The sequence below is a fragment of the Xiphias gladius genome, chromosome 12 (assembly GCF_016859285.1).
Source record: "Xiphias gladius isolate SHS-SW01 ecotype Sanya breed wild chromosome 12, ASM1685928v1, whole genome shotgun sequence".
Taxonomy (NCBI): domain Eukaryota; kingdom Metazoa; phylum Chordata; class Actinopteri; order Istiophoriformes; family Xiphiidae; genus Xiphias; species Xiphias gladius.
Window position 1 is genome coordinate 7,999,415 of NC_053411.1, and position 26,637 is coordinate 8,026,051.

Sequence of the window (26,637 nt, forward strand, 5' to 3'; positions counted from 1 at the left end):
AGTGACAGGAATTGTAGAGGTATTTATGTCGATGCTGTACTGTGCTTTGTATGATTTCCCCCACTAGCTTAAGACACATGGTGACTGAATAAAGTACAGTGTAGCTGAAAGGAATCAAATACATCACATTTTGATTATATGAAACATTATTTTATGCATCCTAATGAAGTCCTTCTAATTTTGCAGATATTTTGAACAGGGTTCAAGTAGGCTTGACTTTGTCTTTTTTGTAGCAGTTGTGCCTTCTCGATAGATGAACTTCATCAACCAATTGGAGCTCTATACCAGTCCTCACCAGTCCTCTCAAATCAGCTTTTGTTCTCCACCTTTGAATGATTTGCCATCTCATTACTCGAAATCACAAGTCCAATCTCATTCTTAGGCATCCAAAAGTGATTTCAACATGTTAGATCCAACAAGTCCATTGACAACAGGCTCTTAAAATTCCCATTTGTTTTTTTTCTGTTGTTTCCATGCATGAACATAAACTTAAAACATTTCATTTCTTTGAGTTCTTGAGCCTGTTGATAACTCTTCCCTTGCTTGTGTATAAACTAGTGTCTATCTTATCTGTATGTCTCCACACTTACTAACACCTATGACATGTTTCTTAGATGTTTTATGTCTCTAAGAAACTGTATCCCATTCCTTTGAACATAAACATACTTTGGCGTGCTCTGTGAATCTCTGTATTTACCAACCATTTTCCAACACAGAACAGATCCTAGCACTGCTTCTCTTCCAGGTATTTAGCAATAACTGTCAACACTGAATGTGACAGATTTTGGATTTGGATGATGACTTAAAAAAAATGCTAGTTTTGGGGAAAAAAACCCCAAAATAAACAAGCACCACAATAGCACTTTTAATTGTGAGTTATGAGTGCTAATATAAAAACCTTTTATGCACACGATACAATTTCGCTCACTTTGCTGCAAATTCATACCATTTAAAGTACAATTTTACACCAAACATTACACATCTCATCTCAAGATGGCTGAAAATATACCTGTGATATTAAATCTGTGAAGTTTGGTACTGAAATGTTCTTCTCACATGCTTTAATTTCTGTTTTCATTTATATCAACTAACATTTTATAACAGCATTTTATTCTGAAGGGATACAGTTTGAAGTTTTTCAGTGTGTAGTAGATTGGATTCTGTCTTTCTGGAGGTTTTTTCCCTGCTACTCTTTCTCATCCTTTGTGCCCTTGACACCCCTTTTGGCAATCAGCTGTTTTCCACTCCTTCCCACTGTATTATCCCCTTTTTTTGTCCTCCTGTCCTGAGGAATGTTTTTAGAATACCCAGTACTGTCTGGTATCCCCTCCTATCTAACATTGACAATGTGTCTTTCTCCTCTGTGGGCTATAGCCTCCCTTTTTTTAATCACTCCCCTCCTAATAGCGGTGCTGTCCCGAATGTTCAAAAACTGATTTTAACTTGACCAAACCATTGTATCCACAGGGGGAGAAGGGAAAGAAGGGCAAAAAAGGGCCTAAGGGCGAGAAAGGAGAACAGGGTGCGCCTGGATTAGATGCACCATGCCCATTGGTATGTCCCAACTGCGAGCTGGAAATCGTCTCCCAGCCGTGTAGAGCATACGTCCCAAAAACAAGGATGAGCGCCCTGTGACGAAACAGATACCCAGCTTCCACCAGACCAAAGCAACCTGAAACACAGAATCTATAACTTTTTAGCAAAACTCTGCTATTCAGACACAAAAACAGGCCATTAAATACTGAAAAACATGTAATTGGGCTGGATTGTGGTATCGGCAAGCTTACAGGGCAGCTCCTCCCTCGCACCCCCCCCCCCCCCCCCCGTGTCAGTCTTAGTGGACAGATGCAGGGGTTACGGGTCATCCACCTCTCTCCCAGTAACACTCCTAGGTCATCTTTGCAAACAGGGTTTCCGGGGATTTAAGGGTGAAAAGGGGGAACCAGGGCAGCCAGGTCTGGACGGGCTGGATGCCCCATGCCAATTGGTACAGTATTTCTCTTTTTCCTCCACCTCTTACCCATGCATGCCTCTCACCTCCAGTCAATGCTGAAACAAAACCATGCATGTCTCGAGAGCTCGACAGGCATGAGCACACCATATTTTAATCCTTAAATGACAATTCCTACATACCATTGATGACACAACACAACACACACCAACAACTATCTCACTAACTTTCTGACTGCAAGCAGCCTCTTTTAGACAACACACATTATTACAAGTCAAAGATACAAAGTAAACATGATTATTGATATAAGTGATGCTTAAATCTATCCCTCTAACTGAATCCTTTCATTTCCTTGATTAAAACTGGAGAAAAAAAGTTCTGCTGAAATCCTGTTTCCTTCTAGTTGATTCTTCCATGGACCAGTTACCTTTTAACCTGATGCTAACACAGACTCCTTTACTGATGAGTTACCCATGCTTCAGGCGCATGGACCCCTCCTCTACTCTGTTAACTTCCCTTTTCCCTTCCTGTATTTGTACCAATTGGGCCAGACCACGAAGAGGAGAGAAAATCAATTATTACATTTGCTACAAATCATTTCAAGCAGTTAAAAAATGCATTTCTTGACGCTTTTTATCATGTTTTTCGGTTTCTGAAACAATGCTGTGTAATGCATGGAAGTTTCAAAACAGTGTTTCAAAAATATGAGCGGTACTGAAATCCATCTTGAAATAGCATTGGGTGTAATAAAGCATACTGTGTGCAAACACTGAAATCAAAGAGCCATAATAGGTAAGAAAACATTCACGTCACAAATGTCATTTCATTAAATTACATCTACATTCATTTACTTGAACCAGCTGCCATAACTTTAAATTAAGATAAACACCTGTTTTTGTTATAGTGTCTCCAAACCCCATTATTTTGTCCCAGCTCAGTGTTATTGTTCTGAAACTCAACCATGGGGCCACTAAAACAAAATCGGAGTAGAATCAACACATCTTTCCATGCATGAGATATACTTTGATGTGTATTGCGTGCATGACTCAAACAATGCCCTTGGGGTTATTACATGTCATTTTATAAAACTAACATTCACAGATACAGTCAAACAAGGCAAGTAAATTAGAAAGTAAACAAGTCATCTTGTTTTAAAAATGCAGACACACAATCCAGCACAGTCATATTCACAATTTCATAGCTCCTGAAGGATAAGTTCCTGTCTTGAAAGAACTCCATTTCAGATTTTAACTGGTACAGTAAGTCAGAGAAAGCATTTCTTATGTGTACTAGCATAAAATCCACTCATTTATCATGCTTTTAATCGTTGTGTGATCTACATCTGTTACTAATAGCAAACCTGCCATTCCGCTTACACTCCTCATTATTGCTCTTTTCTTCCCTGCTACTCTCGTCTAAACAGGGCCCAGATGGATTACCAATGCCTGGATGCTGGCAGAAGGTAATATATATACGTGATATACTGTCTTTGAGTAATATGACAGACTACAGTAATGCAAGTACAGTATGTGTGTTTTTTTTTTTTTTTTTTTTTTCATGTGGGTTTTTGCTTCTCTGTGTTTGCATGGGTTTTCTGTTTAATAAGTCCTGGGAAAAATCCCGCTCAGTCATGAAACAAAATGAAAACCTGTTCATCTTCGTGTCATTCTCTCTCCTGTGTTTTTCTTGCAGTGATCACTCTAACCTGCAACGCATGGAGTTTGTAAATAATGCTTCTTTTATGGTATTTATAGGTTTTTTTTAATGGAAAAATAGTCTAAAAGAAAAGAAGTCTATGTGTACAATGATACAAAAAGAGATAACCGTCCCAAGTTTCACGCCCTACGCTGCTTCTACTCACATCGCCGTGTGGAAAAAAACGTGTGTGTCTGCTCTCTCACATCCACATCGTGGTGGAGGTCAGATCCTTGGCTGGCGGCAGAACTTGTCTCTTTAGCCTTTGCATGGCTCAGACTGGAGCGCCGCAGCCCAGCCAGATTCACAGGGATGAAAGGAGACGTGGGAGGTGGAGGAGGAGGAGGAGGAGGAGGAAGCCAAGAACGTGGATCTGGACTGGCTCTCTAACACCAAATGCTAGGTGTTTTGTGTTGTCTCAACAAGCTCACCACCCATTCATGCAGCACCATTTTCTAGAAGACTAAAAAAAAGAAAAAAGACTGTGCCAAACAGAACATTGCACCCCTGACCCCTGCAAACGCATGAGTAGTGTACTGAAACTATATTTATATGTATTGTACATACATGTCACTGTTTTGTGGCTGCGTCATGGCTTCTGCAGAAAAGAACAACAACACTAACATAAAAAAAAACTAAAAAAAAACCCCAGAGCTCTGAATTAGTAATTTTTGCTTTCCTTTAATCTTCCCAAGGGAGTCACGCCATGGCTGGTAGCCTGAAAATCCCCCGAAAGTAAAGCTGTGGGTTGTTGTTGCTTTATTGTGGTGATGCCTGCCGAGGGTAGGAAATCAGCAGGTTTTCACCGTCGCCCTCCTGGCTCAGCATCATCAGTGTGGTGCCTCCGACAGCCGCACATCTCCAGACAAGAGAGAGGTGGGGGGGGGGACCTGGCATGCTCACTGAACCGGTAGGAAAACAAATCAGGCTCTCAAGGATTTGAGATTGGACAGGCCTTCTCAGGACCCCCTCTGAGCACGGGAATGGATTCTGCGGGAGAGTCGACTACAGTCTCATCGGTCTCCATAGAGATCAGCTGGAGCATCTGCCTCTCCTGACAAGCAACGCTCCAGGGTCTACTGAGAGCGTCAGCAGAATGCAATCATATTTTTTTCTTCATTTTATTTTTCTTTTTGCTCTCATTCTTAAAAATTGTTTGTATTTTGTGTATAATAGCCTTTGGTGCCTCAAGCTTTTATTCATTCCTTTATCAGAAATCTACAACTTTATATCATATTATTAATTATTGGAATGGTTTTTATTTCAGAAGGGTAAGCTTTGTTTGGTTTAAAAAAAAAAAAAAAAAGTTGTGATTATTGAAAAGACACACATTGCGCACTGTTTTTCATATGAATTTTTACAGGATGTTGAAATAGCATGAAGGTTGTAGCTCCAGCCGAGCATACAGTAAGATCGCGTCCATCTTGACCTGTACAGCCTCGTGCTTTTGAGGAAGCTCATTGTTTGTGCTAAACAAATCCGGCATTGTAACAAATTATGCTACACTTTCACTCTGGACTTGTTGTATGGGATGTTATTTGTACAGTGTTGTCAATTCACTGCATGTACGCAATTGATTACTTATGGATTTCTTAAATATGGAAAACAAGCATTGTTTTAGTGGAGCTGGACACACACAGCTTTGTTTCAAGCAGGGTTGGGGTTCATTCGACTCTAACAGAGCGACGGTCAGGTTTAGCTGAACGCGCAGTCTCTGGCGTTCCAGGCGGGACACCTATGGGCAGATTGTGTTGAACAGAACCGTCTCAGTCGCGTCACACGTCTCTGCTACACCTCATGTATTGTCTTAAACATATAGGAAACATGTAATACAGTGCCAGAAAAGCTGAATTTGATCGACACAGTTCAGTCAATTTCCATTGATAACCCACAAGCTAGCTGGTGGCCAGTTATGTCACATTCCATATCAGATGGAGCAAAAATAAATGGAGCTAGGTTTATTTTTCACCCCTGTCTAGTCATCTTTTCCTGTTACTTATATTCATATTGCCTTCTGACATAGTGGGTGCTATGCAAGGTGATACTCGCAGTACTCTTTTTTTTTTTTTTTTTCTTCAACGTTAGAAATATGCATGAGTGATTTACTGTAAGGGCAGGTGTGAAAAAAACCCACATTTTGTTGTGATGTAGCAGCAACCACAGGTGGACTCGAAGATTTATTCCGGTATGGTTTGTTTGATTGTACAGTTCATCGCATCATTATAAGGAAATGATGCGCTTCTGTATAGATTACAACGGTGCTAACTGACAGTAGGTCAACAACAGCTCGGTTGATGCACTCTACCAGTGGCAAGAACTACACAACAGGTTTCTTTATTGTTGTTGGGGTTTTATGTGTGTAACAATTTTAAGGTTTTTTTTTTTTTGTGCATATATTTGTGTATTTGTCTCAGTATTTTAAGTGGTACATTATTTATTTTTGTATAATTTCTTAAATGAAGGCATTTTGGTTCTGAACAGCATTCCTTTGAGTTGTTTTGGCTTCCGATGTCAGTTTCCGCTGCGTCTCTGTCGATATGAAGGATTTTGGGTCATAGTAAGGCAAACGGTACAGTGTGAAGGAAGCTGGTCATTTACAAATTACAGTGAGTTTTCACTTCACATTATAGGCCTTACCATGGATTACTTCTGCTTTTATTTAAGTTAGTGTGTCAGAAAGCTAACTATGACAACAAAGTACTGATGGCCTGAATGTTGACAGGCCCGGCAAATGCAGCCGTGTTAAATACCACAGCTTTTTCACATGCTTTCTCTTCTCTCTCTCTCTCTCTCTCTCTGCATTGAATGTAGTTTGATATATGTATAGTGGATTATTAATGTACTGTTAAAATGTGTGCTCATTTGACAAGAAGTGCAATTTATACTTTGGTTAATGTGTGTAGCATCAAATGCAGCTGAAATATCACGCAACTGTGGTCTCTATAGCTCCATTTGTTCAGTCATGCTACCCTGTATACCACTACCTGGAAAGAAAATGATTATTTACCAGAAGACAAAGAAACAAATATAAACCTGGACCTTTTATTCAGTATCAATTCAGACTGGTTTATTTTTGCTTCAAACTGTCCCTTCACTCATGTTTTAAAGTGTTATTTCCATATTATTTACTAAGTTTTTGCAATGTGTTTTTTGTTTTATTCTGTGTTTTGATGTCCAGCTATTGTTACAGTATTGGTTCTCACAAGGTGCTGTCTTTAGCATGTGCAGCTAATTTTTTTAATTGATTTTTTTTTTTTGTGTTTTTGAACAATTTTTTTCTTTTTTCTTTTTTGTTTGTTTGTTTGATTGTTGTGTTTCCTTGGTAACGTTTCACATTGAGTTTATTCTGGTAACAGCAGACGTGCCAAAATATTTCAAACATTTATTTCCAGTATTACCAGAGCGGGTTAGGAGCCCCGAAATGTCTCACTAATATCCCACATCTGTGTATCTGGCATTGTTACAGAAAAGCTCTGAGTCAAGTTTTCCTTTAAGAAACAGTAGCATACACTCCTTAACATATTGCCACATAATCTCCAAAATAAAACCGTCTTGGTACAGAGGCAAAAATGCAAAGTAAAATCCACTTTGGGGCTTTTTTGAGTTACAACTGCATTTTTTTACATTGTGGTATATGTTGACTTTATGTTCTGCATTTGTGTTCCTCTTTTTTTTTTTTACCCACTTGATTGACATTTCTTTGAAAACCCTTGTGTTCACGCACTGCTATATTTCAAGATGGCATTTCATTTGACTGTAATGTTGGAGCCAAATAAACACAGTCTTTCAAATACATCATACAACAGACTTACCTTTATTGGTGGTCACCATTAACCCCTTCAGTGACTCGGGCCAGTGAAAAAAACAAAAAATATATGTGTGTGAACATAGCGCTTGTATTTTAAACCCTGCTGTAAGGAAACATATTCAAGTATCGCAGTAAAATACTTTTATAATGTATTTGAATATGTTAAAAAACATGGTAAAACAGAAATACAATTGACCAGGTATAGTAAAGTCTATTATACAACAATCGTGGATTGAGCTGAAGTATTATCTTAGTGGTGGAATGTACTCTTTCATGAGTACATGTAGGCCACCTGATGCTTAAAATATACAACGTTGAATGGAGTATTTTTGATCCTTCGGCTTAAAGTCCTGCACTCAGAATGTTTGCTCCGGTCGTAAGAAGAATAGTCAGCAAAAGTAAAAGTACCGCAGAAAAACTAACGTTGTCAGTGTTATATTATTACATGTTGTTGGATTATTATTACTCATGCATTAACAAGTAAGCAGCATTGTAGTATTGCAGCTGGTGGAAATGGAGCTCATTTTATATATATAGTGCTCGGTTATTTAATCTGTAATCGCGCTTGCTTTTTTTTATTTTGGTTATATAATTGTAAAGTGACCTGTTAGTAACCTGTGGCGCATGAGTGGAAATTGTCAGAAAACGCCAAAGCACGGGGACCTCAAAACGGTGCTCGAGTGGATGTAAATTCCAAAACTTGAAGCGACGCCGTGTGTGTAGGCCTACTTCTCCGACAGCTGCGGAACAGGTACTGGATTGGCCCGTAGGCCCCGCCCCGTGCGAATACCTTTACGCGTCACTGTCCGCGAGGCGCCTTCCCGTTGTCACGGCTGCAGAGTGCCGCCTAGGTGGCAGCACGAGAGAGCCGCGCGAGCCGCGGCGCCGTCGTCGTTTCGCAAGTGCTCTCGAGCGTCTGTCTCTGAGCACGCGCGTTTTAATATAAAGCCGGTTTCGGTTTTTTTTTTTTTTTTTCCCCTCCTCTTCCCCGCTCGAGCAGATGTGGCCCATCATCTTCCAGTCCGCGTGGAGGGACGGGCGCCGAACGACCTCGGGATGTCTGCGGAGCGACTCGAGAAGAGCAAGACGATTGACCTGAGGAAGAAGCACATCGGGTGAGACGAGTGACCCATGTTTACGCCGCGAGGGTCCCCGATAGGAATGACACTCGTTAGGTCGCGCGGATCGCGCTCCGGCCAAACCTGGCCGAAGTGTTTCGTCTAGACACAGTTACCAAATGGCTTCACGCCGAAATTTCAAGACTTTCTTCCGCAAGAAAGCAAATACTATTTAGGCGATGTGTGTCGCCTTTTTTAAAATTGGTTAATACATTTGTAGCTTTCTCAGACGTTTTTTACTTGATGTACTTCGTCATGATCCGTCTCTAAGCTGCGTTAGTACTTCACTTGTTGGCGTTGTAATGTCTCACAGTGCGAACTGTCCCGTTGTGCCCTTGAGCCCCCCCCGACATCCTCGTATCATTTCATTACCACTATGCAGCCGAGAAAAAGCGTTAAAACCGGAGCCAGGGGCACGCGTTTGGACGCACGCCGGTATTGATTTTAGCTCCTCTGCAGGCCGTCTTGTAAGATCTTCTTCACCCATGACCCTATCAAGATCGTGCAGGCCCGGGGCCAGTACATGTATGATGAAAAAGGACAGCGCTACTTGGATTGCATCAACAACGTGGCTCATGGTAAACACAAATATGCACACACCCATATGCGGATTTCGTTTTATGTGCCCCTTTTTCTATCATCTTCTCCATCAAAAACGGAATAAATTGAGAACACGGGGGAGCTGTTTTCTCTCCCATGCATGTAAACTGGGGCCAGTTCTAATCCTGTGCACTCTCCTTTCCTCCATCTCTCAGTGGGCCACTGTCACCCAGATGTGGTGAAGGCGGGGGCGCAGCAGATGGAACTGCTCAACACCAACTCTCGTTTCTTACATGACAACCTAGTGCTCTATGCCCAGAGGCTGCAGGCCACGCTGCCTGACAAGCTGTCCGTGTGCTACTTCGTCAACTCGGGGTACGTCTGCATTTTCCGGCACTCCTCAAAACAAGAAAAAAACAACTTAAAGGAAGATTAGCCGGACATTCCTTTTCGGATGTGGATCAGTGAGGGGTTTAGTAAAGGAACAGTACAGATATTAAAAGTGCTGCTGGTGGCGAATTGACTGACTGATGCAATGAACCTTTTGATTCAGGTGTCCTATCTACTGAACTGTAGTCTGAGGTGGACTATCCGCAAAGGGAGCCATAAAGGTGGCTCCAAAGCACAATTCAACGCACGTTGTGAGATAAAAGGGTATAGTTCAAACCTGTACGGCTGTCAGGCTCGCTGTAATCTAGGGAAAAACAACTAGCTTGCTGCGGTCTTTCTGCTCATCCGGATTTTCAAGTCTGCTATCGAGGCTAACGTCAGAACCTTGAAGGGTGACTTGAAAGCAGAAAGGGAAGGTCCTACATCAGTATGGCTGGGTTGTGTCTAGACCTCCAAACAAAAGAGCAGAATATAGTGCATATCCAGCGTTCTTAGCCTTGACACAGACATGCTAATGGTGCCCCTCACCAAGGTGGACCAGTCCGCGGTTACTTATTGACACCACTGGCTGCAGTTCTGCGCTGTGAACACGAATTATCTGGTCTAGGGTAATAATCTTATACATAATGATCCACATACACTCAATATTTATGCCTTTAGAGAAGTTATAAACCCGACAAAACGAAGCAAAGGTTTTTTCGAAAGGTGTGCGCGAAACTGCATTGTGATTACACACTGAAGACAAGGGGGGAAAGCATACACTGTACGGCCAGAAAGTATCTAGACGCGCTCCAGATACGTCTGTGTATTTCAGAGAAATCTCCAGGCTACAGCAAACAACAACATTTTAGACGATATTGTACTTTCAACTTTTTTGGCAACAGTTTGGGGAAGGACCTTTTCTCTTTAAACGTGACAATTTCCCCATGGACAAAGCCAGGTCCATAAAGTAATGATTTGCCACATGCGTTGCGGAAGAACATGATTGGCCTGCACAGAGCCCTGACCTCAACCCAACCCAACCCAACCCAACCCAACCCAACCGGCTTGGGGACAGACCTGGAGCACAAGGCTTTGTCAGCCGTCGTCAATGCTGGTACAAAGTGGTAGCGGGAGCGATCTCGTCAATGTGCCAGAGGTGGACGTAGCCTTTTAATTCACAAGTTATCATAGAAATAATGCACAGTTTGGGCAAAAAGAGCAGGACGGAATCGTAGTAGTATTAATCAGCTGAAGCTCAGCTCCTGCGGAGTCGACAAAGATGTTACAATATTTTGAGAACAACCTAAAGAAAATATGTTTTCAGGGTCTAAAATTGCAGAAACGATGTCTTGAAAAGTTCAGCTTCTAACTCTAATTTAATTGCCAGTATTAATAAATCGGTGTCACCTCATGTGCCCTTAAACTGTTTCGGAAGCGGTTTCTGTGATATCCGCGGCTTCAGCTGTGTGCTTTGTGGTGACTGAGTAACTCAAAGTAACCCTTTGCCCCCTTTTGAACCTCAGCTCTGAAGCCAATGACCTGGCCCTTCGACTAGCAAGGCAGTACAGAGGCCACAAAGACATCATCACGTTGGAAAGGTAAGCGCTGCTGCCGGGTCATTGCTCGAAAACACCTGGTGCTGTGCCAGACGAGCAAAGTATACAAATGATAACGAGGGGTGAAAGTCCTCTTTATTTTTGTCACTTTCTATTATGATGCACTCATCATGTATCAGTGTTTTAGTAGTAATTGTAATAGTACACGTGCTGTTGCAGTTGTTAGAACTGAGTGATTTGGTCCATGACCTGCGTTTTCCTTGTTTGCAGTGCTTACCACGGCCACGTCTCATCGCTCATTGACATCAGTCCGTATAAGTTCCACCAGCTGTCAGACGCTGAGCAGAATCAATTTGTCCATGTGGTGAGTGCTCTTTCCCTCCCTGTCTGCACACTATTAGAACGCCATGACTCAACCTGCTCCGCTGGGCTTTTGGCAGGCCACTGAGTATTCACACCGTCCATGCACGTGGACCCAAGTGTTTCGTGTGTGGCCAGAAATGGAGTGGCAGTAAGCAGACGGACGCGTGAACTGCAAGTACTTCATTCTACAAATCTGGCAGGGCGAGATGTAGCCAAAGCAGCCGCTGCACAACCATGTTAGTTTCTATTGTTTTTTAGTTACAAAATGTGGAGCACACCGCTCACTGCGCAGTCTGAGCAATTCTCCTTATACATTTTTCGTACGGAATGAGACAGAACAGGATGCTTTGGCCTGGATCTGCGCTAAACCTGCATGGAGTCAGCAATGATCGGGATTCTTGCTCTACTTTTCCAACCGCCTTTTTTTTTTTTGAATCAGTAGCGTTACAACTCCAACATTGCAATGTCAGTATTCAGATAATGCCCTCATTGTAAGAAAATTAGCTTCTATTTTGCGATTAGGCGTGTGATCAATCGGCATGGGACGCCACATATTTTTTGTTAGTAATACAATGTTCAGGCATTACAACACCTAAATAATAATGTCTTGTTTCACGGAAACCTTAGATTTGACAGTTTCAGGGAGAGTTCACCGTTTAAAATATTGATCAGAATTTTAGCCCCTTAATGATGCCATCAGGGCATATTTGAAGTTTGGCTTGACACTGAATATTTGACAGAAAACCTGCCTTATACTGTCTATTGGGAGCATGGAGTTTGTGAGATGAGAGCATTTAACCAGCAGGAAAAGGCCCCCAACTTCATGTAACTGCAATACTAAATTATTGGACCCCTTGTTTCACCCTCGATTTTATTTGACAACTAAATTTACGCCTCTAAATTTAAACAAACCGTATGACTTTGAAGAGGTTTTGTCACCATAAGCTCACTTGAGAATACCACAGAAACCCTGTAGTGAACAAAATCTGCGACAAGAGAAGCTAAAACTACACTGGATGCCCCTTGTTATAACTGGTGTAGTTTGACTCGGCAGCTTGTGAAATACCCAGCCCTAGTGTGTTACATGCCAAAGGTGGGGCAGTTCAGTCAGTTTCGCCAGCCTGCATGTTTTATTCATGATCATAGACACTAAGGAATCAAGCTGTGGGTTTAGAGTTTTGTCACTGAGGTCTCCGCTTACCCCTTCACAAAGAGATAACAAAATTCTCACCAAATTAGCCTGGCAGCTCTGAAGACAGCTGTGTGTGTTTACCGCGTGTGCTCGCGTGACTCTTCAGATGCGCACGAGCCTGGGTGGACAATTATAGCCCAGCGTTTCAACATAAGCTGGACCAGAATATAAAGCATAAACTCCCAAGAGAGCTCAGTAAGAGGGAGTACTGTTACATTCTAACTCCACAAAAAAAACCCCACTATGTGAGAACAATTGAATATTTTTAGCCAGATCTTAGGCTGGTAAGATTTTGCATGTCAAATCAAAGGCTGTTTAATTTCGTAGGGCACTCGAGTCAGAACAAACTCATACTTTTGTGCGGTTTTTAGGAACGTTTTGCATGTTCAAAATTGACCCAAAGCACCATCTACTCCATTGCTACAGTCACTGGAGAAACATGAGCTGTGTTCCCGTCCAATTCCGAGAGATATATTACCAGGAAAATATATGTGCACTGATCCTCCTAGTGTACTGTTTTGGTCATTTTTCAAGGATTTAACGCACTTTGACTGCTGGCACTCATCTTTCGTGTTAATAAATAGTAATCATCACATTTTGTAAAGCTACAACAAATATCAAATTCGGAAATGTAACGAAAAGCAGATGATTCAAATGGCTAATTTTGTTGTTTTGCTGGAGCTGTACGGCTGTGAGTGGCTCCTCCGTTTCCATCATGCATTGCATTTTGGAACAAAAGTGTGCATCAACACTACTGTCAAGTATCCAGAAAATGCAACACAAGCACTGACCCTTTGTTAATGTTTTTTTTGGTTCCTTTTTTCCGTTGTGAAAGCCCCGCACAATACAGAACTGGGATGCAGCCTTGGTCCATGAATCTGCTTTAGTAATCATCTCAACTTCTTGCCTCCTAAACAGGCGCCAAGCCCAGACGTGTACAGAGGCAAATACAGAGCAGACCATCCTGATCCTGCGACGGCATATGCATGTGAAGTCAAAGATATAATAGACAACGTCCATGAGAAAGGAGGCAAGGTACAGCCTGTGTCTAATGTTGTTGTGTTATCAGATGTCACCTGAAGCGAGTTCAACCTTACGCTGCAGGTATAAGCGCAGGAATGTGTTTAACGCAACTCGTTTTCTTCTCAGGAAATGGCGCTGGATCACAAAAAGTCTCGTGCGATGTGATAAAATTGGTATGCCAATGCGTTAGTGTGCGCATAGGATGGAGATATAGAGCAAAGACACGGGAGATGATTGTGGAAGCGTTTCTACCGTAATGCAGTATGTGCTGTATGATTTAAGTCGATCAGGGATCCAATATCCACAAAACCTGGTCTAGTCCTTCAAGTGCTTTTTGTAGAAAAGTAAAAAACGTCAGACAAAAACATCACAATAAAGTTAGAATGCTTGATTTTAAGATTTTAAATGTCAAATTCACTCAAGTATGACCTCTAGACGGCAGTTTGTTTATACTGTGTATCTACAGTAAAATATTTCTTTCAATCTGGACTTCCAAGGCAGTTTCCTTGTTACCCCCCTGTTATTTTTTTATTTTATGTATGGGTGCTCATTTGATTTTCCACCTCTCCTTTTTCCCCCTCTATCTCCTATGTCACTTTTTCTCACAATTCTCAGGTTCAGGCCAAGGACTCTGGCTTTTAGGGTCAAAGCCCAGATCACAGGAACATGTGTAGGGGACTCTCTGTGTCCAAACTTGTTGGCCTTTAATCCAGTGTTTAAAAGCACAATCCGAGGGTGTGTCTGCGCATCCGGTGGTGAGCGGGACGTGATGTCAGCCCGGAGATTATACAGAACACATCTGGCAGTTTGTAATGGATGGTTTTGCAGATGTGCGTCTACAGGAGGAAAGCAAAATTTAAAAAAGGAGTACAGTAACACATGGAGAGATACAGTACATGTATGTTATTAAATATGCTGATCTTACAAAATATACAACTGTTTTTTTGTTTTTTTTTTCTTCAACTGAATACACTGCCAAGAGATTTTCCTCTTTCCCCACAGTGAACTACAGTAACATTCTGTCCAAGCATTACATGATTGCCTCTCTGTTTGTCCGCCTCCAGCTGAAAACTGACACAACACTTATGACAGAGGGAGATCTACAAGTCAAAGATGCCAGGACTCCTCCTCCTCTTGTCCAGTTTTGTCAGTCTGGCTTTAGACCGATTCGACCTGATATGTCTTTCCCTTGTACAGATTGCTGCTTTTATTGCCGAGTCATTGCAGAGTTGTGGCGGGCAGGTCATTCCCCCCGTGGGCTACTTCCAGCAAGTGGCAGAGTATGTACCCAAGAGATGGCAGGTGGATTCATTCATGTACACACTTAGTGCCTCGCAGTGGTTTTTAAACTTTTTTACAGTTCAGACTCAGCTCACAAGCACAAACTATTGGACGTCTGTCATTCTGACAAGAATTAACTGACGGCAAAGTGCGTTAAACGTGTAGATGGTTATGCATACTGCAAAAAAAATGCTTGAAGCAATTAAAAAAAGCTCACAAATTTTGCTGTCCCCCCACAGACATGTCCATAAGGCAGGGGGCGTTTTCATCGCTGATGAGGTCCAAGTGGGCTTCGGGCGTGTTGGCACTCACTTCTGGGCCTTCCAGCTTCAGGGAGAGGACTTTGTGCCTGACATCGTCACCATGGGAAAGCCCATTGGCAACGGTCACCCCATGTCGTGCGTGGTGACGACCAAAGAGGTGGCAGAGGCCTTCATGTCATCTGGAATGGAGTATTTCAATACAGTAAGAGCACTAAACTGAAATGTATAAGTTTGATGCAAGGATTACAAGAAAAAAATCATTTTTTAGTTACGTTTTTTAAATTGTTATTTCAAAGAATTATGAGAATTGTCAAATACCCAAGGCAGACTATGGAGGACACATTTTATGACCTTTGCTTTCTCTCCCAAGTTGACCGGAAATGGCACTGACCTGGCCTCATCTTTGACATTAAGTTCCAGTCCATGTTTGCAAAACGTATCGACACATCTGTTTTTCACATTAAGGGGGGAAAAAACATACTGTTCAAGCCAGCTCTTTTTTTTTCTTTTTTTTTCATTTACAGATTCAGATTACAGTTATTTACTGTGAAAGAGAAAAACAGGACTTCTCTTACGTCATATTGAATGTATTTTCAGTCACGTACAGTAGTTGAGTGTGTTGGAGAATTTGTCTTTCGACATGTCATCAGTTAAACACAAAAAACACTATGCTGACTCTACGATAATGGAAGTTTGTAATATATTTCATACATGAAACTACTTTTTGGTCTGGTTCTCAGTATACATAATGCACACACACACACACACACACACACACACACACACACACACACACACTCACTCACTCACTCACTCACTCACACACACACACACACACACACACACACACACACACACACACACACACACACACACACACACACACACACACACACACACACACACACACACACACACACACACACACACACACACACACACACACACACACACACACACACACACACACACACACACACACACACACACACACACACACACACACACACACACACACACACACACACACACACACACACACACACACACACACACACACACACACACACACACACACACACACACACACACACACACACACACACACACACACACACACACACACACACACACACACACACACACACACACACACACACACACACACACACACACACACACACACACACACACACACACACACACACACACACACACACACACACACACACACACACACACACACACACACACACACACACACACACACACACACACACACACACACACACACACACACACACACACACACACACACACACACACACACACACACACACACACACACACACACACACACACACACACACACACACACACACACACACACACACACACACACACACACACACACACACACACACACACACACACACACACACACACACACACACACACACACACACACACACACACACACACACACACACACACACACACACACACACACACACACACACACACACACACACACACACACACACACACACACACACACACACACACACACACACACACACACACACACACACACACACACACACACACACACACACACACACACACACACACACACACACACACACACACACACACACACACACACACACACACACACACACACACACACACACACACACACACACACACACACACACACACACACACACACACACACACACACACACACACACACACACACACACACACACACACACACACACACACACACACACACACACACACACACACACACACACACACACACACACACACACACACACACACACACACACACACACACACACACACACACACACACACACACACACACACACACACACACACACACACACACACACACACACACACACACACACACACACACACACACACACACACAGGCGCAGCCATACACACACACGCGTGCACACACACACACACACATTTACAGCATGAGCAACAGCTAATTGGTTTTGTGCATGTCCTGTAAAGCTGATCTAGAACACCGCTGACTATATCTGACCAGAGTTTTTAATACCAGAATATTTGTAAGTCATGTTCCTGTCAGTCCTGGACCAACATGTAATTCAGCGACTTGACAGTGAAACATACAGTATTACTGGCTTCAGCTGTTCTTCCAGTGGGGCATTGCACTGCGCTTCCCAGTGACTGTCAGTGAAACATTGTGAACGATTCTGTCACATATTTACGTTGTACTCACAGCCGCCACTAAATTTTAACAAACTTAAAACCTGCTACTTTTGTAAAGATAAATATTGCAATGATAAAGTGGTCAATTTTAACATAACAGGGTTAATTTTTGGTACATATTATCACAATCCAGAAAAATGTTTTGGAAAGAAAAAACACAAATTCCAAATGACTTCCTGTGCAATTATATCATTTCTGAGAAGTAGGCAGATGTGCATAGGATTTTCTTGGTGTTTGACAGAGATCACTAAACCAAACGGTGTCTCACCATGCAGGGGTCGTGGCCTCTTTGTTGGGGTGGAGCTCGTGAGGGACAGGTTGAAGCTCACTCCTGCTACAGCAGAGGCTCAAGAAGTCATATATAAGTAAGTGTGAGAAGTCAGATTAAAGTTTGACATCAGAGTAGTAATTACAAATACCATATTATGCAGCATTTTAACCAAAAGAGGCTTTTGCTCAGCACCATTCTCCATTCTCTGCGGTGAAAACTGCAGTTATGCTTCCACAGTTATGCTTTACAACAAACAGGCGATATCCCAAACACAAAGCTATGATAGCTTTGAAGAACACTCATCTCATATCGCACAGAGGGTTTATCAATTTGCAGAATCATGAAGTGAGATAGTAAAAACTGCATCACATGCACTTTTGTGTACGATATATGATAGTGAGAGCTCATTATATATCCTCCTCCTTGTAGTCTACTAGTGATATTTCATTTACAGAAGCCATTTCATGTGCAGCCTTCGAAATCAATATGCTGCATATTGTACCACTTGTAATTATTATCATGACCTCAAACAACCTGAGCTGAACTTTACAACTGCTAATTACTTCTTGCGGTCTGGCTGAAAGGTGTGTTTATTCATGAAATCCCAACGGTGGATTGCCTGGGAAATGATGTCTAAAAAATAGACATCATTTTTAAAAAGAATTACCTCAAGATTTTACAGAATATTATTGTCACAGAACTCCCACAGACGGACTGATTTGATTAAGGCCCAATATCAACTCGAAGAAATTCACGTAACAGTTTTGCCTGCAGTAGGCTTTTTTTTTTTTTCCCCACAGGAGACATCTTGACTGACATTTTGTTAGAGCAGATGTCATTGTTAACACTTGTTAAGGCGGCATCCATTCAAGTGTGCCTGCTGTTGGGCATGCTGCCTCACGGTCATGGCTCGCTTGCACGGAGCAGAGCCATCCTTATTGTTCTTAGTCCCACCTGGGCTTTTTCCCGCTACGACAAGTCAAAAAAAGGCATTTTAAGTTACTCAACTACCTTAATTAAACTTGTGCACAGCTACAGAGTGCAAAAATGATTTATATTTTGTTCCAGGCTAAAGGAAGAGCAAATCCTTCTTAGTGCTGACGGACCTCATCGCAATGTGCTCAAGTTTAAACCCCCCATGTGCTTCACTACGGAGGATGCCGACCTGGTGGTGGAGAAAATCGACCACATTCTCACGGGTACTTTACATTCGTTTTCTTTTTTTTTTCTCTGTGGTGTGGTTTAGGCTGGTGTCGCTGGCTTGTGCATTATTTAAAACGATCAAGGTGTACAATGGTAGCCTTCTCTCGTTCAAATAGCTCTCAATCACGCGCGTCATTGTTTCTGTGTTTCCAGAACTCGAGGAAGCATTAGGCTTGAAGTTGCCCAACGGGATGAACACGGAGAGCGAATGCAGTAAGATAAAGGTAAGTGTGACTCACTACTTTTTTTGTTGTTGTTGTTGGACCACATGTTATCATGTTTTATGACATCTTTGCACGCAGAGGGCAAATTAATAAGATATAGCCGTGTGGTTTTCCACAGAAAGTGCAAAGGATTTCTCTAGGATTTCTTCTTTGATTTTCAACTTTATCTGTTCACAATTGTATCTCAAGCTGCCTGCTGATGAAAATGGACACCAGTATCACAGCGGTTTGGTACACGGCAGAGGAAGCAGTGAAGGAGTTCCTCAGCAAACCAAACGCCTCAAGACATAAAGCTTCTTTTGAATACTTTCTTTTCCATAGTTAAAGAACCGATGACTGACGTACATTTTGGCAGTGACAGAATTCTGGGGCAAAAGTGCTTTGACATTTAACCTAATGAAATGTTTTTGTTAATAATGTACTGTATGTGTCTTCTCAGGTATATTTCTTAATTACACAAAGGAATCAAGCCACTTGTTCAGCATAGCATGTCTATAGCTTTACTTTTTAGCAAAAAATTCCCTTAAATGTGCAAGTTAGCATGCTACATGAACTGTGTATTTTTATTCTGATTATCAGGGAATAATGGTTTTAATCAATCAAAATGTGTATAAAACATGCAATAGTGACTCAATATGGCTTTTGCATTAAAATACAGCTTTACTCATTCTGAACTTTGCCCACTGTTGTTGAAAGTCTGGAGTACCTGTATAAACCATTGCACATTTTGTGGTAAATCGATCACACTATTAAATAAAATACTGTATGTGATACTTTGTTGATCCACTAGGGAAATGCTAACCCTGACTTCTGCCTTCCAGGAGGGTCAGCTTTCATTATGTAGAACATAATGAAAGTGAAAACTAGCCATTCTGAGTACCGGTCTACTGCATATATTTTTCCACTCTGCCTCAACCAAGCAGACATGGACACTGTTTGATTAGCCTGCAATTATTGACCAAAGTTCCTGTGTTCTTAACAGAAGCTGGATGTGGTTCCCATAAGCTGTGAGTTTGTCACTTGCATGTTAATAGTGCTCAGACGGGAAAGAGGCCCATTCCCTGCTTCCCAGAGAAAAATGCATGTGATATAGTCCATCTTTGGGTGTTCGTAAAAGACCAAGGTCTTCCTCAGTCGCAGGAGACTCAGAGTTGGCCAAAGTCCCAGGCTATTCTCCATAATGTGGAGGGGACCTGACAAGAGGCAAGTGACCCACTCAACACACACAGTGGGGAGGAAGTGCCCACACGCAGCCCAGGAAAAAGTTGAAAACATCCCAAAACACCTCTTTATTATACGGGTAGAATTTTCTGAGTTTTTTACTTTTTTTTTTTTTTCTCTGAAGGTTTTTACTTAAATGAAAAGATATAGGAAATTGAATACTTTGTAGAGCCACTGGAAATTAAGATGAAGGGATTATTTTCCAGTGCAGCTGTGGCACAGCTTCAGTAATGATGATTAGCAGTTGTAGTTTTAGAAAGACTGTCAAACAAAAATTTAATTGGATATACTATATAGGCTCCTGGCGGTCTGTGGATTTACATGTGTATTTTTTTGTGAGAGCTTTATGCTATCAATGGACTTCAATGTTTGACGCTTGTAGACATGTGTTGTTTGTGAACCTTAGCACTGTGTCATGAGTGCGATGAACTTCACACAAGTAATGCCAGTCATTTCTAATGTGGACCTTGAACAACCCTAAAATCTCTGGCATTCACTTAAAAGCCAATAATCATAAGAAGCCAGTACAATTTTTGCACTCAGGTCGATAACCACGACTAACTTCTCTAAAACAGTGTCTAAAAGCTCTCTAAAGGCTCTCGTTACTGTCCAATGTTGTCTTGTTGCTGGACTTGGTGGAGCTATGACACCACCTTCTGGAGGTCAAATCACACTGCTTATGTGGAATCCACATCTCCCTAACAATCCCCTTACAACGGCTGGAGTCATGTTACTCTTTGCCCAGTTTTAATCTTGTTACATGGATTTAAACCTGTGCAGTAGAAACAGATGCTACATGTGTTTATAACTATATATACATAGGACTGCAAGGAGCTCTGAAAACGAAGATTTATTTCACAACCTCGTAAAAAAATGCAACTGCGACAGGTTCAAGGCTTTCTCAATGACTTAACACAAATGTACATTATTCAGACCTCCCCCCCAATGACTCCATCCCAAGTGTCCAGTGACTTCCTGTCCTTTTTCCTCTCCAGCGTCTTAGACACACTTCACCTACTGCTGAGTACTTCTAGCTACCCTCAGGGAAATGAGAATTAAATGTTAGATTCCCCCAGATTCAGTAGACTGAAAAATAGCTGATTTTTTTTTCCGCACAGTTCTCCTGGTTTTGTTGAGGAAACATGAGAAAAGCGATTTTAATGATGTGCCAGTACCAAACGCATTACTGCTAGATCTAACCATGAAGGAAGAGGTCTGCTAAAGTCCCAAAGGACCTGTTACACTATTCTGTTTGGAACATTGGAGGAGAGAGGAGGAGGGAAAAAAGTCACTGAACACTAATGAGGCACAGCCAGTGTGAGACTGTCAGTGCGACCGGGTCTAATTTATTCAGCAAGGTCAGTGCTTTCAGTCCTTAATGATTCTTGATTATATCAAAGGTAGAGTTTCACCATAATTTTAGCTGAACTCCTGTTGGGCTGAACCCCCACACCCCACACATTTAATGTCATCTGGCCACCCGAATCGGTTTGTTGAAGCGTGCCGTCTGTGTCTTCAGCCCATGAGGTATCCTCTGGAAAGACAAAAGACACATTAGTAGAGACAGTGGCACAACAACTACAACCACTGAATGAATGACATCAATTTCACATGTAGATCTTCTTTTTTTTTTGGTAGGAAACATGTTAAGGCTTACGGCAGCTTCATGCGCATGAACACTCTGGCCATGAAGAAGCTGAGGAGGACACTGACAAAACCGATGAAGAGCAACAGGAAGCGGTTGAGTTTGGGAATGTTTGGTGCATTGGAGCGGTCCAGGATTATAAAGCCCAGACCTCCCATCGTGAAGAGGAAGCTGGAGGCCAGTCCCTCCATAATGTACTGGCCATTTACCCTGGGAAACGAATGTGGCGGCATTAGCTATGCTTTACCTGTAAAACTCGTATTACTTTATCACTTTCAAGGGTGTCGATATTTTTGGGGAGGTGCCTAAACCCATGGTGTTGCCACTGTCATTACCTGTATGCCAAAAAGGCAACTGGCCGCTGGTGCCCGTGCTCATCAGTCATTGATCCCACACTTGGTGGCTCCACAATAACATCATAGATGATACCTGTGGTGTGAACAAAATGAGTTTGGATTAGGCATCGCTCGGGCCACAACACAGCTTCAAGTGTGAACTCCCTCAACGGCCAATTGATAGAACTACTAGACCTACTTGCGAAAATGATCTTGAACTACTACTGACAATATTCACTCCTGCATGTCAAGCGAGCAAAGACGCGTTCAGTTAGACCCTGGTACTAGCTTAGCCGGAAAGTTAGCCTCCCCTCTCGTACACCGTTATTTTTCCGCACACGCAAGCAGCTGAGGCTAGCGAGCCGATTTAACACCACAGCCTACAACATCGGACGCGATGTCGAGGCACATTAAAAAGGAGCACTGACATTAGACGGAATGCTGATGGGAGCCCGCACGCGAAGCGGTCTAGCCGTCTGGCATTCACGTTAGCTTAGCAGGTTCGTTTACCTCCCGTGATGAGAAAGTAGGACACAATAACGACCGCGTACACAGTCATAGCCGACGGCATGTGCAGCCATGAGGGTTTCTTCAGTTTTATATTCGGACATTCGAGCACAGAAAACGGTATGCTGTATAAAGTCTCCATGGTTTGTAGAAATACTGCCTATCGCCGCAGTAGAGCTGCTGCCGCCGGCTGAGATCCGTCTGTGCAGCCACTTTGTTGACGTGTCCCGGAAGTACATGTTTGGTTTGTTTTCTTTTTTCCCTCTACACTCTGCCCGTTCTACAAAGTGTTTTATTCATAGATTCTGTGAGGTGATTTTAATTTGAGGTTCATTTTTAAGCAAAAATATTTCTCTCGATATTTAAATTGACTTTTAAGGTTGATGCTTGAACACGTTCGGCTTTGGTCCGTAACACTGGCATTGTCTGACCTGACGCAGAATTAAAGCGACAGTACGCCTAATGAAGCGCTGGGAAAATCAGTTCACCTTGTCACTTCAGTCAGTTTCCTTTTACTTAGGGCAGTCAACACAGTTTCTCATGTGTGAACACAACACTGATACGTCCCCCAGTTTAACCCAGTTCTATGAATTTTGACTTGGTCCAGTGAAGTACACGTAAAATGTTTCATAACGCTGGTTAAACCATTTTTCAGATTACTAGTACCATCTGATCTTCAGCTGCTTGATAAAAGCCCATCTGCTTCATGGTGGGAATAAGTTGCATTTATCATGCTTCGATGTCCCTTTCTCCCCAGGCTGCAGATTTAAAAGTCAAAATATCCAAATGCAAATCAGAGCATAAAATTAGGTGGGTTATAGGATGATGCACCAGAGAACCGCTATTAATGTTGGAGTCTCTTTGCACTCTGAGGAGCAACAAAAGACATAATGGTGCCATGAAACTGATGAGATTCAAAGTGGAATAATTTTTTTATAATCCTACCATTTTCAAATTGTAGGTTTGGCACTTGCTCAACATATCTGCAATAAATCCTAACTTATGGCATGCAAGAGATTCAAAGATCAAAACCCCCGTTCATGGAATACACCAAGTCAATGCAAATGGATTTGTTTGTCAATTTTTTATTGTGGCAATACAAATACACATTTTACTTAGATTTCTGGCTCTGTGCCTGTGCCTTGAGCACTTTGACGACGATCTTCTGCTCCTCAATCAGGAAAGCACGCTTGATCCTGAGAACAGAAGCAAGAGAGACAATTGACAAAATGCATTAGCCATTCAAAACTTGCATCAACACATCCGAGACTGAACACTCTGTTTTATTCCTTTTTATGTCTTTTTCGATCTAAAGTTTGAATGACTGCTCTTGTCACTATCTTCAAGGGATATACTGACTTCGTTCCAGTTTTTTCTGCAAGGGTCAGGAGATGAAGAGAAACGCTTCTCTTACCTGTCACGCACACACTTGGCGCACATTGAGCCTCCGTAGGCCCTGCTGACGTGCTTCTTGGTCTTGGAGAGCCTCATCAGAACCTGAGGTCTAACAGCCCGAATCTGTAATACAAAGCACACAGCCATGATGAGGACAGAGAAACGTTATCCCACACAGGTAGCGGAGCAATTCAATAGTCTGCATGCTGAAAAACAACCTACTTCTGGATTGTTGGCTACTCAAGAGAATGGACAAATGACATGTTTCCAACATGCTACTCTGCATTTGCGCTAGTGTACTGTGGATCACATAGTTGCAAGCTGTACAGGCAACCTGGAAGATACGGATTTATACAACCTGCCCTGCCACTGAAAGGGAAAGACCATCTGTCACTATAGGTAGATGATCGAGCCACATGTTGAGGTATGAGAACTTTTTCGCTATTAGGCTAATGAGCAGCTCTCCATCTATCTTGACAGGTCTTCTCTGTGACACTTTTTAGAGCCAAGAGTGTGGAAATCAACTTTTTAATACACTAGTTTTTGACTGGATTGCAAAAACCAACATCTGAGTCCCACCAGCTACTAGATTTACTCTTTGCAATCCATGTTGCAACTAGTGTGCTTTTAACATCAATTTCCAAACAAATTTCCAAATTTTAGCTCACCCCCAGTAAGTCTAAATAACTTAAATTTGTATTAAAAAAAAAAAAAAAAAAAAAACACTCCAGTCCTGGCTGAATGACTGTTTAACTAGAGCGTGTGAACTAGCATTACAACTAACGTAACCATCAGTCTCTAAAATGGTAACTGTTGACAAATCCCCATGTTAGCAGAACATTAGTGTTTTTAAGATTACCTGGGCTGCTTTCAGTCCCACAGCAGCACCAAAAAAAATTACTCCAGACTTTAACTTTAAGGATGCAATGCAAAAAACACAAGAAAGCAACGGAAGACATCACACAGAACCCTTCTACATCTGTGTAGGCTTGAGTCGGTAATGTAGTTTGGAGGGTTCAAATTATGCAAATAAAGAAACATTGAAGAAGCTGGCAGAATGGAAGAGATTAACGACCCCTTGTATGTTTAGCTTGTTTTTGTGTGTACTGATACTGCTAGTTTACATTTTGCTGACAACGGTTCAACCTTCCGGACAAATCCCACAGACTCTGTAGAGAATGGAGCAGTAATTCAAGCAGGAACCTTTGTATCCAAAGGTTGCAGCAGAGTCATCCATCTCATTTATTTTGAGCCTACTCACAATCAACGGTGACTACTAATTTAGGTTATATATTAATTTATAATTCAGAAATTCAGTCTGAGGAACAACAGAGATTGTGAATTTCTTTCCTGAGGGATCAGATAGTTTTTCCTTGAGTCCTAGTCCAGAAAGAACCACCACCATGTAATAACTGACTACTAATATAGTTGCTGGATGCCAATGTTTAAACAGAGCAGTAGGAGTAGAGCCACACATACTCGAAAAACATGCACCAATTCTGCAGCGGCCTCACATATACATCATGCTGGGGAAAGCATGGACCCCTTGGCCAAAACACAATGGTTGTACTTACTCCACGCAGTCTTCCTGGGCAGATGCCACATGCTGACTTGGGGGCTTTGCCAACTTTCTTGGTGTACAGGTACACGATACGGTTACCAGGCGTCCGGGACCTGCGGAGGAACGCGGGAAGAACATGGTGAAAATGTGCGTTACACAGCTGGTTCATCATTTGTACGTTAGATTGCGATGGTGTTTCCAGCTTCACAAGCTGATATCAACAGTCGATTGCCAAGGCTCACTCACAGTCTGGTTTTGTTGGAGGCGGTGTTGTAGGACAACCTACGACGGTAAGTCAGGCGCTGCACCATCTTGAAGCTGCAAAGAGACAAAATACTCAGTTAAATTGGGAGCATGATGCTAGGATGCTAAACCTGCTAGCCATGCTACTGATGATACGGCTCGGGATGCTTGTGACAACGACTAACCTGAATCCTAATTACAACATTTGCCGAATATAGTTGAGGGTTTTATTTCGGATTATCATTAAATAAAGCTTAACTATATGTAAAAACGCCAATTATGTACGTAGTTAATAACTACGGCCATTCTACCAGTCAGTTCAGTGTTCAGACAGCGGCCTTTTTGGGTACCAAGGAACGGCTTGTCAAAATGTCCCACAAAACCCACTAACTACTGTAATTGTCACATAGTTAGAAACAAATAGTTGTTCTTAGTATTATCCTTACTTTAAATCGACCAGATTTGCTTCTAAAACGTGGGATTGCAGTGGATTATTAAACCATAATGTTTCAGAGGAAGGCAGGAGCCGCCATACCTGCTGTCGCCGTAACCGGAAGAGGACGGAGCCAGGCGGGTGCTAAAGGTTAAAGTTCCTC

The 26,637-nt window shown here is 42.1% G+C and overlaps 4 protein-coding genes across 14 annotated transcripts in view; 2 read left to right on the plus strand and 2 right to left on the minus strand.

The window, feature by feature from the left end:
• The window catches only part of LOC120797560 (collagen alpha-1(XXV) chain), a 144,225-nt gene extending 136,852 nt beyond the window's left edge, over window positions 1-7,373 (plus strand). For 9 of the 10 annotated variants that reach the window (XM_040141328.1, XM_040141327.1, XM_040141331.1 and 6 more), the window contains 3 exons: window positions 1,468-1,554; window positions 3,375-3,413; window positions 3,644-7,373. In XM_040141328.1, coding sequence (XP_039997262.1) covers window positions 1,468-1,554; window positions 3,375-3,413; window positions 3,644-3,646 — 129 coding nt within the window. In that variant the 3' untranslated portion in view covers window positions 3,647-7,373. The remainder of the gene's footprint in view (window positions 1-1,467; window positions 1,555-3,374; window positions 3,414-3,643) is intronic. The other variant, XM_040141322.1, reaches the window with a different exon arrangement.
• A 1,073-nt stretch (window positions 7,374-8,446) lies between these two features.
• On the plus strand, window positions 8,447-19,898 carry etnppl (ethanolamine-phosphate phospho-lyase). Its single transcript, XM_040141547.1, has 13 exons — window positions 8,447-8,569; window positions 9,032-9,150; window positions 9,328-9,487; window positions 11,008-11,082; window positions 11,311-11,404; window positions 13,514-13,630; window positions 14,816-14,898; window positions 15,139-15,364; window positions 15,533-15,587; window positions 17,402-17,801; window positions 18,776-18,906; window positions 19,064-19,134; window positions 19,324-19,898. The coding sequence occupies exons 1-13, from the start codon at window positions 8,511-8,513 to the stop codon at window positions 19,423-19,425; spliced, it is 1,692 nt and encodes a 563-aa protein (XP_039997481.1). The 5' UTR covers window positions 8,447-8,510; the 3' UTR covers window positions 19,426-19,898.
• A 1,292-nt stretch (window positions 19,899-21,190) lies between these two features.
• Window positions 21,191-23,082, minus strand: ostc (oligosaccharyltransferase complex subunit). The gene is made up of 4 exons (XM_040140315.1): window positions 22,846-23,082; window positions 22,336-22,429; window positions 22,013-22,210; window positions 21,191-21,889 (listed from the first exon to the last, which is right to left on the minus strand). The coding sequence occupies exons 1-4, from the start codon at window positions 22,982-22,984 to the stop codon at window positions 21,871-21,873; spliced, it is 450 nt and encodes a 149-aa protein (XP_039996249.1). The 5' UTR covers window positions 22,985-23,082; the 3' UTR covers window positions 21,191-21,870.
• An 825-nt stretch (window positions 23,083-23,907) lies between these two features.
• Window positions 23,908-26,637, minus strand: rpl34 (ribosomal protein L34). Of its 2 annotated transcripts, none has more exons than XM_040140361.1 (5): window positions 26,577-26,637; window positions 26,045-26,116; window positions 25,812-25,911; window positions 24,257-24,360; window positions 23,908-24,038 (listed from the first exon to the last, which is right to left on the minus strand). In XM_040140361.1, exons 2-5 carry the CDS (start codon window positions 26,107-26,109, stop codon window positions 23,954-23,956), a joined length of 354 nt encoding a protein of 117 aa, XP_039996295.1. In that variant the 5' UTR covers window positions 26,110-26,116; window positions 26,577-26,637; the 3' UTR covers window positions 23,908-23,953. The 2 variants fall into 2 exon arrangements, with proteins under 2 accessions (XP_039996295.1, XP_039996296.1); XM_040140362.1 differs by having other exon boundaries at window positions 26,488-26,616.